The 19,819-nt window shown below is 43.8% G+C and overlaps 1 protein-coding gene across 1 annotated transcript; it reads right to left on the bottom strand.

Moving 5' to 3' along the window:
* Window positions 1-960: 960 nt before the first annotated feature.
* Window positions 961-16,930, bottom strand: LOC139368707 (uncharacterized). Its single transcript, XM_071107974.1, has 25 exons — window positions 16,767-16,930; window positions 15,729-15,857; window positions 15,340-15,485; window positions 13,352-13,550; window positions 11,656-13,217; window positions 11,363-11,480; window positions 11,046-11,090; window positions 10,840-10,925; window positions 10,659-10,736; window positions 7,150-7,299; window positions 6,896-7,003; window positions 6,672-6,813; window positions 6,121-6,408; window positions 5,923-5,967; window positions 5,731-5,810; window positions 5,016-5,128; window positions 4,691-4,874; window positions 4,466-4,550; window positions 4,015-4,160; window positions 3,835-3,925; window positions 3,401-3,549; window positions 3,015-3,100; window positions 2,456-2,525; window positions 2,133-2,254; window positions 961-2,023 (listed from the first exon to the last, which is right to left on the bottom strand). The coding sequence occupies exons 2-25, from the start codon at window positions 15,841-15,843 to the stop codon at window positions 1,786-1,788; spliced, it is 4,446 nt and encodes a 1,481-aa protein (XP_070964075.1). The 5' UTR covers window positions 15,844-15,857; window positions 16,767-16,930; the 3' UTR covers window positions 961-1,785.
* Between the last annotated feature and the right edge of the window lie 2,889 nt (window positions 16,931-19,819).

Raw genomic sequence — 19,819 nt, 5'->3', positions numbered from 1 at the left:
TTGTGTTTAATACGGCAAATTACACATTCTTGTAGTCTGACATTTCGGATTTAGATATTTGTCCTGAAGTAGCTTGGATGTAGTGAACTACGTTTTCAAAGTAGCTTAACTTCTTCTAGTGTGAAGTATTTGGTAGATTGTTAAATTAACAATTACTTGCATGATTCCCTCCAATCCAACATGGGGCAGGATAAACTGCTCAAGTTGTATCTCAAACTAAATATCAGTGACTTCCTTTTATTCTAGAATCTAGATGGTTGTAATGTTGTCACCAATGGCTCCTCTGTGCTATGAAAGGGCCATTTCATCTCAATGGGCTCTTCTCACAAAAGGCTTGACCACAACCTACACACTTACAAAGCAATGTATGCACTAGAGGTCGTCTTGGGTGCAAAACATTGGTAGTGTTTATTACTAGATGTGACACTACTTGTCTCAAGAACAATCAGACCCGAACCCGATTGACAAAAAAAGTACATGTTGGCGCTCATTATGAAGAAAGACCAGTGGTTGTTCCCAGTGCTGACCGGCTCGCTGCTTTGAGGTAGGCCTGGTTGAAATGTAAATATGTGACCCGATGGTCTTTTGGGCAAGTATTGTAAGGTAGACTCAGTGACGTTGCCACGAGCAGCACCACAGATATTGAGATGCAAGACTTCTCTCACAGTATCTGTGCATGTGCACGGGTTCACTTCACGCTGTTCAGTGTGGTAGCCAGGGTACCAAAACAGCTGAGAAGTTGAGCCTCACGCTCCAACGCTCTTAGTTGTTGCGGAAATCGACCCACTATGCTGTTTACTTTCTGCATCTACGTCATATCGCTGAGTCTACCTTTAACTTATACTAATTACAATAATCTATTTGGATTACATTTGTATCACATACTACAATCACCATTTGCTAAATCACCCAATGCATATGACTGACGATACAATAAAACGCAACCATGACATCATATTAAACATTTCATAATGTTTATTTGTACTATTCATTTTTAAATAAGACATCGCTATATAGCCCTGGGCTTAACACAATAGCACTCAGTTTTTAAAAAATGACCATGATTCTGTCTGCCTCCTTTCACACAATAAAGGAATCTTATAAAAACATCCAATATCTGACCAAATTTACAGTAGTATCATACCATAACAACTTCAATTCTATTTACAAAGGTACATTATATTTACAGTAGAAGGTGGCTTGTTAGCAGCAGATATGTTTGAGTGTTTCTCATATGGCTGTCATAAAGCAACAGAGGTAGTCTTGCTGGATCTAACCAGCTTTGTTGAGAACATCCCTGCATGTCACAGCTTTGACTTGCACAGAAAGTGACAGTGCTCATAGTAGGGAGGCCATTGACCTCATAAAAAAACTAACATACATGAAATCTCAAGCCATCTAATAGAGGCCAAATATCAAGTATTTTCCCATAAAAAGAGACAAATGAATAATAACCCAATGAGAGGATTATCCCAACTCAGAACTATCAACACAATCAGACTGAACCCAACGGTGATGATGAAGAAGCTTTGTCTTAGTAAGATGTGTCTGCTCTTTCTTCTTGCTTGGGCTTTGTGTCAGGTAAGAAAACCAGTGTGAACATAATAAAAGAGATGCATAAAAGGGTTTAAGTAGAACACTTAAAAGATTAAAAAAGATCAGATAAGTAGATTTTTTGTTGTGGGTATTTTCTGTTTAGTTTTTTCCCCTGTTAATTTAGTTCTGTCTTATTGGCCACAGCCCCGTAGGGTGGAGGAGTGTAAGCGCCCTTGATGAACCTGACTGTCACTCCAGGGGACTACACCATGATGGGCCACCCATTGACCCCTCCCCCATAGCTGTTGCTGAGGAACTAGATGGCTGCGAAAGGAACGGGGGAAGTTGTTCGCAGGCAAAGTAGTCCTTCAGTGGGGCAAAGAGATGGCGGATCACAGGCACACTCCAGGACTTCCCCAGCACCTTCTGCCTCTGCTGGCGATTCATGTTCTTTACATCGGTGTAGTGCTTGGGGAAGCCGAAGATCCTTGAAGTGAAAGGCAGAAGAGAAGAGAACATCTTTAATATCCACTGAAATATATAAAAAAAAATGGAAAGTGATAAAAAAATTAAATGCCATATTTCAAAATGCCTACTTCTCTAATTCTGTGATCCACAGGTTGTCATCCACACCTTTCACTGACACAGGGAGCTTGCTCACGTTCTTGCCCTGCTTGAGGGAGTTCGGGTTGGTGGTGATGGTCCTCACTTTTGTGAACTGTGCAATAGAAAAGAAAATAAACAAAGGAAAACAAGAAAGTAAGACACCAGGAAATGCTCGGACAAACAGTCACCGGTTCTAAAGAAAGATGGGTAGACTAACTCAAATGAAAAAAAATAAAACATTTGAAAAGAACCAAAGAGGATCAGATTGGGACTTCCTAGTTAAATAGAAAATTAATTTGAAAAATTTTCTGACCTTGGCAACTCTTCCCCTTTCAAGGCAGTCCTGGAGAATAACCTTGTCGGTCTGGGATGCAATGATGGGTCTAGAACAGAATCAGACACATCGAACAAATTCTAAGAAGATTTCTAAAGGCAGGAGGCAGACTCATCACTAAGAAGATAATTATTGTAATTATTTCACCACTATGGCCTATTTATTGCCTTACCTCCCTAATCTTACTACATATAGACTTTTCTATTGTGTTATTGACTGTACGTTTGTTTATCCCATGTGTAACTCTGTGTTGTTTGTGTCGCACTGCTTTGCTTTATCTTGGCCAGGTTGCAGTTGTAAATGAGAACTTGTTCGCAACTGGCCTACCTGGTCAAATAGTCACAGAGATGGGACTAAAGATGGTGTCATACTGGTGTGGTCCTGGGTTTTTGCGAAGACCCACATATCAGTAGACTATAGAGATCAATTGCACTGAATAAATAATTTTAATCTATGGTTTCAATAATCAAAGGGGTTGATGAGAAAGGATCATGGATCAGCTGAGTGGTTTAGTTTGGTCCAGGGTGCAGACACGTACCTGTTCATCCCAGGGATGTTGCCCCAGAAGTATCGCGCTCTGTGGGCCGGGCTCACTTTCACCGCATCCACCAGAACCGGGTTGCACTGAGAACAGACTGTCAGTTATTATTTGGGTTCTAAACTACAGAACATTTAGACAGTATGATTTGTATACAAATAAAGAGATCTGGTGCTGTGTTCATGTGAATTATTAGATTTTCTGACTTCAAACCCATTCATTCTATAACCCAGACCAAAACCACAAAGACCCAGAAATATAAGCATCAAAATTTTGTTTTAAGCTTGAACCCTAAGTTTCCCATTAGAATTCCCAATTTTCAGAGACAAAAATGTACGCAGCACGATACAACTGTTCTAAGAGGAGAGTGAATGGGGCTAGCTAACCTCCAGGAAGCGGCAGATGTCGACCTTGTGGTGGTTGTTCATGAACACCACGTTCTCGAAAAACCAGAAGAACGGCCTCCGGTCGTCTTCTTTGGGCTTCATGATGTGAAGAAGCCGGTAATACTCAAAGAAGAGCCTCCCCGTCCCTTCTACAGACAGAATGACAGATTTAATAAGCACCCATAACACAGGGGAATAGTCTGGGAAGTCGGGTTATGCACTGTAGCTAGGCAGTGAACATTGCAGAGCTGATATCCACATTAGAGCTAACACAGATGTTGCACTCTACTTGCCTATTCCAAACTAACCACGCTGTTGTACACTGCACTCTGCTGGTAATGTCTATAAGCCACACTACAAAATGTGTAGAAAATACTTATTATATTTTTACTCTGTTGATCTCACAAGGTAAACTATTCAAGTCCCAAACATACCAAACAGTCCCTTCCGTGCTGGGTTCACCATGGCCAGATCATTGCAAGGGCTCCCACCAATGAGCAGATCGAACGGACCCCACTTTAGGATCTGCATTGGACAAGAGTAGTGAGGTCTGTTTTAATAATGACCAATGTCTCAAACCGACAGTAAAAATGCTGTGCTCACATAAGACGTACGTGCTCTTTGGTGATGAGCCGGACATCATCCACATGTATGATCTTGCCTTCATGGTTGATCTCAGAAACAGCAATGGACTCCGAACAGATCTCCGAGGCCACATATTTGTCCACCTTGAATCCCAGCTCTTTCAGCACCAAGTAACCTAAGGGTCAAATAAAACAGATGTCTGTTTTGGTTAAGTGCTACTGTGCAAAGTCTCTGATTATTGAAGTTCCTCTTCTCGTTAGACCTTAAAAAGGGGTATAATTTTCACAGTAGAATCAGAACAGTTGAAAAACAATAGAATTAGCATCAAATGGAATAGTCAAATATTCACAGTAAGATCTTCATAGTAGAAGCAGAACAAATAATAGTAGAATTAAAACAAATACAGTAGTATTTTTGTCAGCAGAATCAGGACAACACAGAGTAGAATTAGAATGGAAGAACTCCGGCGCAGCAGCTAACCTGTGCCAATCCCATCAAACAGTGAGAGGACGCTGATTGGTCGACGCAGGTTGGCAGGGATGGACGGGTATACCCGATCGGGCTCCTAGAGAGGGCAAAGGTTTAGCACAGTCATTCGGTTATTGACCAGTAAGAGCAGTACCGGTATGTAAATGAATGTTACTAATAGATCAAATCAAAACAAAAAGCATTCCATTCTAAGGTAACGCTACAACCACCACTCACAAACTGAAAGGCACTGTTATTTGCAAAAAACTCCTGGACACGGATGCTCCAGTCAAGACGGGGTTTTAGGGCACCGTGGGCATTGTGTGGTTCACACAGGTAGCAGATCCATGGATCCACCTCCTTCAGAGAGTCAAAGGTACCTGGGCCAACCAAGATGTTTAGGCAGTCCAAACAGTAGGAGCTGGGAGAAGACATATGTTAGAACATGACCCATGTCGGGAAGGTTTAGAGTAAACAATGGCATAGGAGGCTGGTGAAGTGAGAATGGGAAGGACGGTCCCTCTTCCACCAGAGAGCGTTAGTAGCAAATACTGTTACTCACCGGCAGCAGCTGTCGTTCCCACAGAGGATGACCTCCAGGCCAGCACAGCACACTGTACAGTATGACTGGTAGCCATCCTCATCGTATCGATAGAGAGTCTCAGTGAAGTTATCCTGTAGGGAAGAGTAGTCAGTGTTATAACTTCCCATATAAAGATTTAGGAATTGGCACAACTAGGGAAGACATGACCATCTGAAAAAAATGGAGGCAACACACCCAATATACATTTAGTTTAACATATACAGTTCCAGTCAAAAGTTTGGACACACCTACTCATTCAAGGGTTTTTCCTTTAATAACACATATGGAATCATGTAGTAAACAAAAGTGTTAAACAAATCAAAATATATTTGAGATTCTTGAAAGTAGCCACCCTTTGCCTTGATGACAGTGTTGCACACTCTTGGCATTCTCTCAACCAGCTTCACCTTGGCTGCCAACAAGTGCTCAGCATATGTGGGAACTCCTTCAAGACTGTTGGAAAAGCATTCCAGGTGAAGCTGGTTGAGAGAATGCCAAGAGTGTGCAACGCTGTCATCAAGGCAAAGGGTGGCTACTTTGAAGAATCTCAAATAGTCCAAATAAAGAAAAACCCATGAATGAGTAGGTGTGTCCAAACTTTTGACTGGTACTGTATGTTTTTGTAACCTCTCTGACCTCTACAACATGGTGAAATGTAGCAAGAACCACAAGATGAATATATGTTTTGCTTTACCTTGCATTTAAGGCAAAGGCTTCCTTCAAACAGTGGATGGAAAATCTCTATATCGTCAGCCATACAGCACAGGCAGAAAGCTTTGGAAGATTGTAATTTTCTAAGTGAGTGAACAAAACAATGAAGGAAACAGACTTCCAACACAATACCACTATTTAATACAAAAGTGTCCATGTCAGCACAAGCTCTCACCTTCAATGTCCAGTCTTTTCTTCTGTACCCTTTGAACCATCTCCTCTGAGAAAATAAAGATACAAAATACAGTATATTAAATGTGTGCAGAGTGCATTGAGAAAAGTAAACAAATAGGAAATAACGCCGTTGGAAGTGATTTTAAACAATTATTAACAGAGTATATATCAGCGTGAAGAAAGAGTAGAGAAGGCCCACCTCTGTATTTCTGATCCGGCTGTTCATAGACGTAGCCTGGGTCTTCTTTTTTGTTGGACTGCTGCTTTTGTTTTTTGAGTGGTGGCTGGCAGTCTGGATTTTGATCATTTTTCTCCATGTTGGACGAGGCACCTGCATCCTCCTCCTGCCTGAGGTTGAAGGTGCCGTTGTCCAGGTTCAGCGAGAGCTTGGTGAGACACACAGACACCTGGCTCAGGTTGTGCAGTTCGCTGTTGATGGATGTTGCCTTTTTTTGGTCCGGTTGCTTCCCATTAGCAATCCCTTTAGCTGTAAAATCATTATCATCAAAATACTGTACACCGTTAAGACAAAATATATCTATTTATTTTCATACAAGTTCTTATGACATCTTCAAAATGAAAGAGGGATCATGTATGTAATATCCACTAGGCACAGACAGCCAGTTTAACGTCTATCCCACATTGGTTCAACGTAATTTAATTGAAATGACGTGTGAACCACATTGGCTCAACCAGTGTGTGGCCAGTGGGTAGATACAGAATGATATGTTAGTCAGCCTCTTAGCTTACCCTCTGTCTGGAGTGGTGGTTGGAACCCATCTGGGCCAGAGGGTTTGAAACCGCCGAAGGCCCAGTCCACCATTTCCCTGAGGTGCTCCTCCTGCTTCTCTGAACCCAGGGAAAACACCTTCCTACATCTTGAAGCAGCCACCTACACGGTTACATATTAACACAATCAGGTGGGATACACACATACAAATCACAATCATACACAAGCAGAGATACAGACTGACCTGTAAAGACTGGAACATAGCATCCCTGTACGTGACAAGGGTGGCGAAGCTATTTGCGCAGAAACATTGTGCAAACGATCCAAATGGCAGCAGTCCCCGGGTATTTATCTGAAACAGACAGAATTTCACTGAGTGATAGGCACAACAATTCACCTTTACAATTTAATTTAAAAAACATTATTGTCCATCAAATATGGACACTCATAACTCACAAACACTGAAAACAAAAACACAATGTCTTTCTCCCCCCTCACCTCGGAAAACATGCCAGCCCCAAACCATTCAACTTTCCGGATGCGGTTGGCTGCCCGCCGTCCCTTCCAGGGTTGGACAGTCCCTGGCCACAGGGAGAATCCCTCTATCTGTCCCCATACCAGATCCCCCACATTGTAGCCCTTCTCATCCTACAGCACAGTCAGCCATACACCACAAAACAAATCTGGTGAGATTGAACACCGAAATACATTGATATGTACCATTGTTGGCCTCAAAGCTAACTGCCATGATAATGTAAATCAGAAAAGAGAAAGGATTATTTTACACACTTCAGTTAAGTAGAGAGAATTTCAAGACGAATAACATAATATTACTTAACAAATGTATAAGATCTTGGCAAGAAAAAGTGCGTGAACCCTTTGGAATTACCTGGACTTCTGCATAAATTGGTCATCAAATTTGAACTCCAGCTAAGTCACAACAATAGACAGTCTGCTTAAACTAAATAACACACAATTACACGTGTACATATCTTTAATGAACACGCCGTGTAAACATTCACAGTACAGGGCGGGAAAAGTATGTGAACTAGAGGTCGACCGATTAATCGGAATGGCCGATTAATTGGGGCCGATTTCAAGTTTCCATAACAATCAGAAATCGGTATTTTTAGGGGGCCGATTTGCCAAATGTTTTTTTGTACACCTTTATTTAACTAGGCAAGTCAGTTAAGAACATATTATTTTCAATGACAACCCACCGTTCCTAGGCTAACTGCCTCGTTCAGGGGCAGAAAGACATATTTTCACCTTGTCAGCTCGGGGGAACCAATCTTGCAACCTTAGTTAACTAGTCCAACGCAATAACGACCTGCCTCTCTCGTTGCACTCCGCAAGGAGACTGCCAAATGCAGTAAGCCAAGGTAAGTTGCTAGCTAGCATTAAACTTCTTATGAAAACAATCAATCATAATCACTAGTTAACTACACATGGTTGATGATATTACTAGATATTATCTAGCGTGTCCTGTGTTGCATATAATCTGACTGAGCATACAAGCATCTAAGTATCTGACTGAGTGGTGGTAGGCAGAAGCAGGCGTGTAAACATTAATTCAAACAGCACTTTCGTGCGTTTTGCCAGCAGCTCTTCGTTGCGCTGTTTATGACTTCAAACCTATCAACTCCCGAGATGAGGCTGGTGTGACCGAAGTGAAATGGCTGGCTAGTTAGCATGCACTAATAGTTTCTCAAACTTCACTCGCTCTGAGCCTTGGGGTGGTCGTTTCCCTTGCTCTGCATGGGTAACGCTGCTTCGATGTGGTGGCAGTTGTCGTTGTGTTGCCGAATCGAGCGAGGAGAGGGACGGAAGCTATAGTGTTACACTGGCAATACTAAAGTGCCTATAAGAACATCCAATAGTCAAAGGTTAATGAAATACAAATGGTATAGAGGGAAATAGTCCTATAATAACTACCTAAAACTTCTTAGCTGGGAATATTGAAGACTCGTTAAAAGGAACCACCAGCTTTCATATGTTCTCATGTTCTGAGCAAGGAACTGAAACGTTAGCTTTCTTACATGGCACATACCGCACTTTTACGTTCTTCTCCAACACTTTATTTTTGCATTATTTCAACCAAATTATCTACTTGAGGCTAAATTGATTTTATTGATGTATTATATATAGTAAGTTAAAATAAGTGTTAATTCAGTATTGTTGTAATTGTCATTATTACAAATACGTTTCTTTAAATTGGCCGATTAATCGGTATCGGCTTTCTTGGTCCTCCAATAAGTCGGTATCGGCATTGAAAAAAATAAATCATAAATCGGTCGACCTCTAATGTGAACCCTTGGTTTTAATAACTGGTTGACCCTACTTCGGCAGCAATAACCTCAACCAAACATTTTCTGTAGTTGCGGATCAGACCTGCACAACAGTCAGGAGGAATTTTGGACCATTCCTGGAACGAGTGCGCTGAGAGTCGGGAAGCAAGTTCAGGGAGTGAGTGTTTTAATAAATAAAATAAACACGAAACAAACACACAACATGAAAACAGAGTCATTAACACCAGAGTAAAGATCCAAGGGGAGTGACAGCTATAGGGAAGATATTCAAGGAGATTATGGAGTCCAGGTGAGTGACATGAGGCACAGGTGTACGAGACAATGGTGACAGGTGTGCTGGATAGTCAGCAGCCTGATGACCTAGAGGCCGGAGAGGGAGTATAAGTGACATTCACAGAGTTCAAGTAACAGACACATCAACTCTTCAGAGGAGACTGCGTCACAATTCCTCTTTACAAAACTGTTTCAGTTCAGCAATATTCTTGGGATGTCTGGCATGAACCGCTCTCTTGAGGACATGCCACAGCATCTCAATTGGGTTGAGGTCAGGACTCTGACTGGGCCAATCCAGAAGATGTATTTTCTTCAGTTGATTTACTTCTGTGTTTTGGGTCATTGTCCTGTTGCGTCACCCAACTTCTGTTGAGCTTCAATTGGCGGACAGATAGCCTTACAGTCTCTGCAAAATGTCTTAATAAACTTGAATTCATTTTTCAGTTGATGATAGAAAGCTGTCCAGGCCCTGAGGAAGCAAAGTAGCCCCAAACCATGATGCACCCTCCACCATACTTTACAGTTGGGATGAGGTTGATGTTGGTGTGCTGTACCCTTTTTTCTCCACACATAGTGGTGTGTTCCTGCCAAACAACTCAACTTCAGTTTCATCTGGCCACAGAATATTTTGCCAATAGCGCTGTGGAACATCTAGATACTCTTTTGTGAACTTCAGACGTGCAGTTATGTTTTTTTTGTACAGCAGTTGCTTCTTCAGTGGTGTCCTCCCATGAACAACATTCTTGTTTACCGTTTTACGTATCATAGACTCGTTAACAGAGATGTTAGCATGTTCCAGAGATTTTTTTAAAGTCTTTAGCTGACACTAGGATTCTTAACCTCATTCAGCATTCTGCGCTGTGCTCTTGTAGTCATCTTTGCAGGATGGCCACTCCTAGGGAGAGTAGCAACAGTGCTGAACTTTCTCCATTTATAGACAATTTGTCTTAACGTGGACTGGTGAACATCAAGGTTTAGAGACACTTTTGTAACCTTTTCCAGCTTTATGCAAGTCAACAATTCTGAGATCTCTTTTGTTCAAGGCATGGTTCACATCAGGCAATGCTTCGTGTGAATAGCAAACTCAAATTTTGAGAGTGTTTTTTATAGGGCAGGGCACCTCTAACCAACATCTCCAATTTCGTCTCAATGATTGTACCCCAGGTTAGCCGACTCCTGGGTTCACATACTCTTCCCAACCTACACTGTGAATGTTTAAATGATATATTGAATATAGACAAGACAAATACAATAGTTTGTTTTATTAGTTTAAGCAGACTGTTTGTCTGTTGTTGTGACTTTATGCAGAAATCCAGATAATTCCAAAGGGTTCACATACTTTTTCTTGCCACTGTACATACATAACAGTATAATTTAATATATTAACAGTTACAATCTGTTGTTGATGGAGTCAACAGTACCTACCTCGTACAGGCAGGAGGATGTCTTAGATGGTCCTTCAGGGGTGGATGTGGCCATTGGCAGGGCATTGTCATTTTTAAGCTGGGGGTCAGTGAGAGAAACACTTATATTATGCTTCCATAATATATGCACATAATCATATTTTATATAAAAGTAAATAGATTTAAACAAAAATATAATGTACCTTGTGCTGTATGGTCTCAGTCCAAATAACGTCATCGTCGCTATCATCGAGAACAATAATTTCAATAGACTCAGTTGTCTTTAGCGCTGCCATTGTGGGCAAATTGCAAAGAGGTCAATATTTTTTTTAGGATATATACAATATTCATACAATTGTCTGACAATGATCCTTTAATGAGTGTATGTGATTCTCAGTGCTATCCTTACCTGGTCTTGTGTCTGTCTCAGCAGGCTCTGTGATGTCAATCAAATCTTGAACAATAGGAACAATCGGAATTATTAAATATACAGAATATCCGTACTCACCTACAGGGTATGCAATGTTTGTTCCAGCCTAGCACTCACACACTTGTGTCAAATAAACAAATAATGGCCTTCAGTCTGGAGAGAGGCTTAGTTGAATTGAGTCTGTTACTGCTGGGCTGGAACAAAAGCCTGCACACAGAAACAGAGCTGGAGACCTCTGCTCCAAATAAACAGTTTGTCAAGTGTCACATTCCGGTAAATATATAGTACAATCTTACCAGATGAGTTACTCTCCTGTTTTAGAGGACTTGAGGGTGATGAGGGTATGCCTTCATCCTCACTGCGTTCTGTGAGCCAGTCATCCTCATCCCGACTACCATCACCAAGCAAGTTAGCCTGGACACATAAAAGACATCCATACCAACACATTAACAGACAGAAACAAAACATAAAAAATGGTATGTTCTACATTGCAAAACAATATGCTACTACTATAGTCACACATTACAGCAGAGCTAACACACCAACATAATTTCCCAAACAGTGCCGTCTAGTCCAGTTAGCTACACACCCGAGCGAAGACCTTGTCCCTTTGCAGAGAGCCAGAGAGGAGAGTAAGCAGGCTACAGATCAGCCTCCGTAGGATAGATGTCTTTCCCATGGTTCTCAGCACCTGTTTCCAGTGCTGCTCCACCGTGGGCCCAGGGGTGGGAGAGTCGGCGGTAGGCTTCTCACCCTCTGAGATCATATACTCCAGGAACTCATCGGTCAGCAGGGCCATGTCCCCCGGGACTCCACACAGCCCCATGAGGGACCCCAGCTCGGCCACTACCCTACTCGTCACCTCCAGCCTCCCAGCAGGCCTCAGCAAGATGGGAATGTTCTTCAGGGCCACGTTGGGTAGTGGCAGGCTCTTCATCAGGCTCCAGGTGGTGGCCTTGTAGAAGGAGACACTGCTCTCCAGGAAAGAGTCTACGACATCGTCGTCGAGTTCTGCCTGATGTTCTGACAGGAAGTCCTTCACGCGGGCGCCCGTATTCACATCCACCCTCAGGAGGTGATCCTTCTCGTTGGCAAGGAGCGTGGGCTCCCGCCGCCTGAGGAAGCGGTCCACGGCGGGCGAGCGGAGGAAACTGGCTGCATAGGAGTGCACCAGGCTGGAGGCCTGCTGTAGGATGTTGGCCACATCAGAGTCGCCCCATTCAAGGAGCTCCTGGAAGGCACAGAGGGGCTCCAAGGCTTGCCCCAGGAACAGCAGGCTCAGTCTGACTTTTAGGTCCCTTAGACGGGCACACACTTGCTCCGCGTCCCCCTCATTGCCCCGGGACTCAAAGTACTGGAGCAGCTCGGGCCAGGCGTCTGCCATCCTCTGCACTGTCCTGCCCAGGAAAAGGCACTGGGACGACAGGGGAAGGAGAGGGTCCAAGGATGTCACATCGGCAAATATCTCCTTGAGGTTGTCGTTGGTGGTGGGGCAGGTGGAGTAGTGGTGGTGGATGTTTCTAACCAGCTCCAGGACCGACTCCGGCAGCGCACTCACGCCCACTTGACACGCCCGTCCAGCCAGGCCAGGGAGACCACAGAGGGACACCAGCCCAGGGTTCAGGGCCCTGAGCCCGGTCACCAACACCTGGCTCAGCCCTGAGTCTCCACAGTAGAACACAGCCAAGTTCGCCAAGGGGAGCTCAAACCTCCTCAGAGTCTCCACCAGACAGTTCAGCTCGGCTGTACCAGCTGACACTGTGGCATCCCTGGGCTGAAGGGTGTCTAGCAGGCGCACATGCTTGACCCCTGACCTCTGGTCAAAGTAGCCAATCAGGAGCACACTGGCCGTCTCCCGGTCTCCATCCCCTCCCAGCTCCACACCTCGGTACAGGTAGAGGCAGTAGGGGGTCTGGGAGCAGGCAGCGGTGATGTCCTGAGGGTATTTCTGACCCAGAACGTGTCTGGCTACCTGATCCTGGGTAAGTTCTGTCCCGTGCTTTGCTGGGCTGGGCCAGTGCTTCTGGATGAGCTGCAGCAGGCTGGGGCTGAAATGGAAAAATGTATCCTCCTTCTCCTCCTCTGCTGTTTGAACATCCAGTGCCATTTCCTGGTTCTGCCAGGGCCCCTCAGACATCTCCACTTCCCTAGCTGTGGGTGACAAATGACAACATTGAGAAACCAAAACACAAATAAAGTGGATACAGTGGACTAGAATTTCATACTAGCAATTCACACGAAAAAACAAAAGAATAGAACAGAGAGAGAGTGAAGTTGAGTCTCACAGAAATCAGGTTGTGTCAGGGCTTTGGGTCTTTGTGGCTGTTTAGCAGCATTAGCAGGTGGCATGCTCTGACCAGCCCGCGACTCCAGAGCATCATACTCCTGGCCATTGTGGTTGGAGTCAAAGAACACCTTGAACCACTGTAGGAAGTCCAGGCTCGCCTCAGAGCTCCCTCCGATCAGACCCTCCACTGGGATTGACTGGGGGAGGAGAGATTTTACACAACATTATTAAATCACATGTAACAATATGCCTGTTATAAAATGTAATAAGTACTAGATTACATATACACTGCTCAAAAAAATAAAGGGAACACTTAAACATCACAATGTAACTCCAAGTCAATCACACTTCTGTGAAATCAAACTGTCCACTTAGGAAGCAACACTGATTGACAATACATTTCACATGCTGTTGTGCAAATGGAATAGACAACAGGTGGAAATTATAGGCAATTAGCAAGACACCCCCAATAAAGGAGTGGTTCTGCAGGTGGTGACCACAGACCACTTCTCAGTTTCTATGCTTCCTGGCTGATGTTTTGGTCACTTTTGAATGCTGGCGGTGCTTTCACTCTAGTGGTAGCATGAGACGGAGTCTACAACCCACACAAGTGGCTCAGGTAGTGCAGGTCATCCAAGATGGCACATCATTGCGAGCTGTGGCAAGAAGGTTTGCTGTGTGTCAGCGTAGTGTCCAGAGCATGGAGGCGCTACCAGGAGACAGGCCAGTACATCAGGAGACGTGGAGGAGGCCGTAGGAGGGCAACAACCCAGCAGCAGGACCGCTACCTCCGCCTTTGTGCAAGGAGGAGCACTGCAAGAGCCCTGCAAAATGACCTCCAGCAGGCCACAAATGTGCATGTGTCTGCTCAAACAGTCAGAAACAGACTCCATGAGGGTGGTATGAGGGCCCGACATCCACAGTTGGGGGTTGTGCTTACAGCCCAACACCGTGCAGGACGTTTGGCATTTGCCAGAGAACACCAAGTTTGGCAAATACGCCACTGGCGCCCTGTGCTCCTCACAGATGAAAGCAGGTTCACACTGAGCACATGTGACAGACGTGACAGTCTGGAGACACCGTAGAGAACGTTCTGCTGCCTGCAACATCCTCCAACATGACCGGTTTGGCGGTGGGTCAGCATTTCTTTGGGGGGGGGGGGCGCACAGCCCTCCATGTGCTTGCCAGAGGTAGCCTGACTGCCATTAGGTACCGAGAGGAGATCCTCAGACCCCTTGTGAGACCATATGCTGGTGCGGTTGGCCCTGGGTTCCTCCTAATGCAAGACCTCATGTGGCTGGAGTGTGTCAGCAGTTCCTGCAAGAGGAAGGCATTGATGCTATGGACTGGCCACCCGTTCCCCAGACCTGAATCCAATTGAGCACATCTGGGACATCATGTCTCGCTCCATCCACCAGTCTGTGCCACGTTGCACCACAGACTGTCCAGGAGTTGGCGGATGCTTTAGTCCAGGTCTGGGAGGAGATCCCTCAGGAGACCATCCGCCACCTCATCAGGAGCATGCCCAGGCGTTGTAGGGAGGTCATACAGTCACGTGGAGGCCACACACACTACGGAGCCTCATTTTGACTTGTTTTAAGGACATCACATCAAAGTTGGATCAGCCTGTAGTGTGGTTTTCCACTTTAATTTTGAGTGTGACTCCAAATCTAGACCTCCATGGGTTGATCAATTTGATTTCCATTGATAATTTGTGTGATTTTGTTGTCAGCACATTCAACTATGTAAAGAAAAAAGTATTTAATAAGAATATTTCATTCAGATCTAGGATGTGTAATTTGAGTGTTCCCTTTATTTTTTTGAGCAGTGTATAATATGTAATAACACCATGTTATTACTAGAGTAATTGCAGTGTTGCTACACATGTGTAAGAGCAATGGAATGAAGAAGTTGTGTGCAGATTACACACAGTCCTACCAGACTGCAGTATATCATTAACGGGTGTATGGCTGTAGTGTAACTCACTTTGATCACCCCACTCCTCCCGAAGCCGGCCTGCAGCACACTGTAGTTGTGACGGGCATCCACCTCATCACTGGCATGGAACCTCACTCTCTGTACGTCCACAGAACCAGGGAACAGCCAATGCATCAGCTGGCAGAACGCAGCACCTGGAACACACACATTTAGAGTCTTACCCCCCCCATCCCTGAAACTCATGCAAAATAGCGAACTATGATTGTTTTACATGGTAACTTCTCAACTGGCCTACCTGGTTAAATAAAAGTTTAAAACATTGATGTAGAGGAATGTTCTCTAAGTATGACATCAGACACATAACAGTGTATTATCTAGAGACAATACATGGGCCTAGAGAATTTGTCAACAGGGTGTACAATGAGCATCTAGCCTACCTGAGCATGTTTGCTCCACCTTCGTGAACCTGGTCTGTAGAGATTCATTGAGCCAAGCCAGCAGCTCATAGCGGTTGTGTTTCTCACCAGGCTTGACTTGGACATTCACTGCCATCTCCAGGTCTCCACCTGTAGCAAAACCACATATCAATAACAATGTAGCTTAATAACTAAAACAAGGATCATAGTATTTGTATAAGTGATAGTATGTGTTAAATGCATGAATTGAGATTCAGTACGGAGTGCACACTCCACGAACAAGGCTACTTTCAGGCACTGGTAAACATCAACGTAAACATCCATTTGCGTATTGTAAAGGTTGGGGGAAGGAATCGAACATCGCAATAAAAGTAAACTACCGCTACAGTGTGTCACGTATAGCTGCTGCAACATTGTATCGCTCTCGAACGATTCAGGGTGTCGTAAAATTGTGTCGATTCATCTGCGCTCTTGCTTTGTGCATTCGTGCTTCGCGTTAACTTCCTGAATGTTCAAATAGCCTATATTAACAGTTACTATAGTCAAATGTTCTGATTTTAAAATGTTTACACAAATCGCCAAGGGCTAAACTTACGCATGCTCATATTATTTTCCCGCAAAAACACCGAAGGAATGTATTGTATTTGGACCAATGCTGACCCAACAGCCACGTGTATAGTAACCATGCAGTGTTAAGAGAAAACGTGAGTGAACCGAACAAACGCAGAAGTGTTTCTTCAGGTGCCCCACATGTTATTAGAACGTTATTTAGAACAATATTTAACTAGTGTTTTCAACAAGGCTGGTAAACTGTAGACAAAATCGCAAAACATATATTTCTCAGCATTCAAAGCAATAATAATTTATTTGGACATATTGGTAAAAGAAAACCATATAACATTCAATTACATTGTTATATGTGTAACTTATGCTATTTATAAAGCTTGGTGAACGTAAAAAGTACAATACAACCTGGTAAAAGTTCATGTGAGGCTATGAGCTATGCTACTTGTCTATTTGATTACGATATATCGAAAATGTTCAGACATGTGCGCTCACCTCGCTCTCCTTTCCTTTTCACGGCGTTTTCAATGTCCCAAACTCGTGGTCTGTTGTTTGGCCAAGCTAGCTACTCATCCCTTTGGCTCAGGGAATACGGGATATTTAACTCGCTGCAGCTGTACAGAAGACCCATAGCTATGTTTCGTCCGCGGGATTCCAACCAATGATCTCTCTATGATAATGTCTGGCGTTGGCGGGATTCCAACCAATGATTTCTCTATGCTAATGTTGAGTGGGGTTGGACTACGTGAACCAGCCGAACCCGCTTCGTGCGCAATTACGCAAACTATGCTTTAGCTATTTGCGCCCGCCAACCACCGAAAAAATGGAAACACTAACTGTTTTACAGTTTCCAAGTCAGAATCGTAGGCGAAACATCGTAATCTATTGTTGTATCATTGTAGGGTTGTGTTTACGACATTTTGAGAGCCACAAGGTGTTGCAGACAAAAAGCCCATCAAAACGGATCTAGGCGAAATTTACTCAACATCTCAGATGATCGAACTTTCTAGTGTGGCCACTAAAAGGAAGTAACCGAATGTACCCACATATTAATCACGTTCCACGACAAAACAACATTTAGGACTATAAAAACACCATGGGGGTAGGTAGGGGGACCACAGGGTTGAACTTTCTTGATAGAAACATAACGCCTTCGTTCCCGAAATATGCCTAAATCTGGACAGGCTAAATCTAGTGTAGTAATGTGACCATTCCGTCCTATTTAGTTGAACCATTCTGTGCATAGGCCTACAGTAGCCTGGTGCTCCTGTTGTCAAATGGCAGCTCCAACGGGTCTAAAATGGCGAAGGTCGAAACTAAGCTCAGTTGGGATCGACTCAAACTCCGAGTAATTTAGTTGTTAAACGAATGGATTAACATTATCCACGTTTCTATCCACCGTTTTTATGTTTGTAAAGTAATATGTATAAAATTAAAATAAACACGACAGCTGTGATAGAAAGTTTTGGTGTAATTGTTGTAAATGCCGACAAATAGGCCTAATTTGTTCTTTCAACATGGTGGGATCTTTTTGTGACTAATATTATCTGGAAATGGTGGTGAAAAGTTATAATTATAGTATTCAGACCCCATTACTTTCTCCACATTTTGTTAAATTATGGCCTTATTCTGAAATCGATTAAATTGTTATTTTTCTCCTCATCAGGCCTTTATGGCACGCCTGGAGGAAACCTGGCACCATCCCTATGGTGAAGCATGGTGGTGGCTGCATCATGCTGTGGGATGTTTTTCAGCAGCAGGGCCTGGGAGATTAGTCAGGATCGAGGGAAAGATGAACAGAGCAAAGTACAGAAAGATCCTTGATGAAAACCTGCTCTAGAGCACTCAGGACCTCACACTGGGTGTCACGGCTCTTGTCGTAATGAGGATCGGACCAAAGCGCAGCGTGGTAAGTGTCGAACAAAATAAACAGAGGGAAAACCGAAACAGTTCTGTAAGGTGCATAAACTATACAGAAAACAACTACCCACAAAACACAGGTGGGGAAAAAAGGCTGCCTAAGTATGATTCCCAATCAGAGACAACGATAGACAGCTGTCCCTGATTGAGAACCATTCCCGGTCAAAACATAGAAATAAAGAAACTAGAATGCCCACCCTAGTCACACCCTGGCCTAAACAAAATAAATAATAAAAGCCACTCTATGGCCAGGGCGTGACACTGGGGCGAAGGTTCACCTTCCAACAGGACAACGACCCTAAGCACACAGCCAAGGAGTACCACAGGAGTGGCTTCAGGACAAGTCTCTGAATGTCCTTGAGTGTCCCAGGCAGAGCCCGGACTTGGCCCCTTAGTTCCAGTGAAGGGAAATCTTAACGCTACAGCATACAATAACATGCTAGATGATTCTGTAATTTGTGGCAACAGTTTGGAGAAGGTCCTTTTGTGTTTCAGCATGACAATGCCCACATGCACAAAGCGGTCCATAAAGAAATGGTTTGTACAGATCGGTGTGGAAGAACTTGACTGGCCTGCACAGAGCCCTGACCTCAACCCCATCAAACACCTTTTTCATGAATTGGACACCGATTGCGAGCAAGCCCTAATCTCCCTACATCAGCGCCTGACTTCACCAATGCTCTTGTGGCTGAATGGAAGCATGTCCCCTCAACAATGTTCCAACATCTAGTGGAAATCCTTTCCAGAAGAGTGGAGGCTATTATAGCAGGAAAGGGGGGACCAACTCCATATTAATGCCCATGATTTTGAAATGAGATGTTCAACGAGCAGGTGTCCACATACTTTTGGTCATGTAGTGTATGTCTCATGTGGTCTTCCTGAAGGGCTTGACCCATGAGAGGGTGTATTTATTTATTTTTATTTCACCTTTATTTAACCAGGTAGGCTAGTTGAGAACAAGTTCTTATTTGCAACTGGGACCTGGCCAAGATAAAGCAAAGCAGTTCGACACATACAACAACACAGAGTTACACATGGAATAAACAAAACATACGGTCAATAATACATTAGAAAAAGTCTATATACAGCATGTGCAAATGAGGTAGGATAAGGGTGGTAAGGCAATAAATAGGCCATGGTGGCGAAGTAATTACAATATAGTAATTAAACACTGGAGTGGTAGATGTGCAGAAGATGAATGTGCAAGTAGAGATACTAGGGTGCAAAGGAGCAAAATAAATAAATAAATAGAGGAAGGGGATGAGGTAGTTAGATACACTATAATTGAGAATTTCAATAAGCATTTTTCTACGGCTGGCCATGCTTTCCACCTGGCTACTCCTACCCCGGTCAACAGCACTGCACCCCCACAGCAACTCGCCCAAGCCTTCCCCATTTCTCCTTCTCCCAAATCCAGTCAGCTGATGTTCTGAAAGAGCTGCAAAATCTGGACCCTACAAATCAGCCGGGCTAGACAATCTGGACCCTTTCTTTCTAAAATTATCTGCCGAAATTGTTGCCACCCATATTACTAGCCTGTTCAACCTCTCTTTCGTGTTGTCTGAGATTCCCAAAGATTGGAAAGCAGCTGCGGTCATCCCCCTCTTCAAAGGGGGAGAAACTCTTGA

Source organism: Oncorhynchus clarkii, chromosome 16 (genome assembly GCF_045791955.1).
Source record: "Oncorhynchus clarkii lewisi isolate Uvic-CL-2024 chromosome 16, UVic_Ocla_1.0, whole genome shotgun sequence".
NCBI classification, from domain to species: Eukaryota; Metazoa; Chordata; class Actinopteri; order Salmoniformes; family Salmonidae; genus Oncorhynchus; species Oncorhynchus clarkii.
Note: the sequence above shows the minus strand (reverse complement) of the source record. Positions and strands in the feature narration are given on the sequence as shown.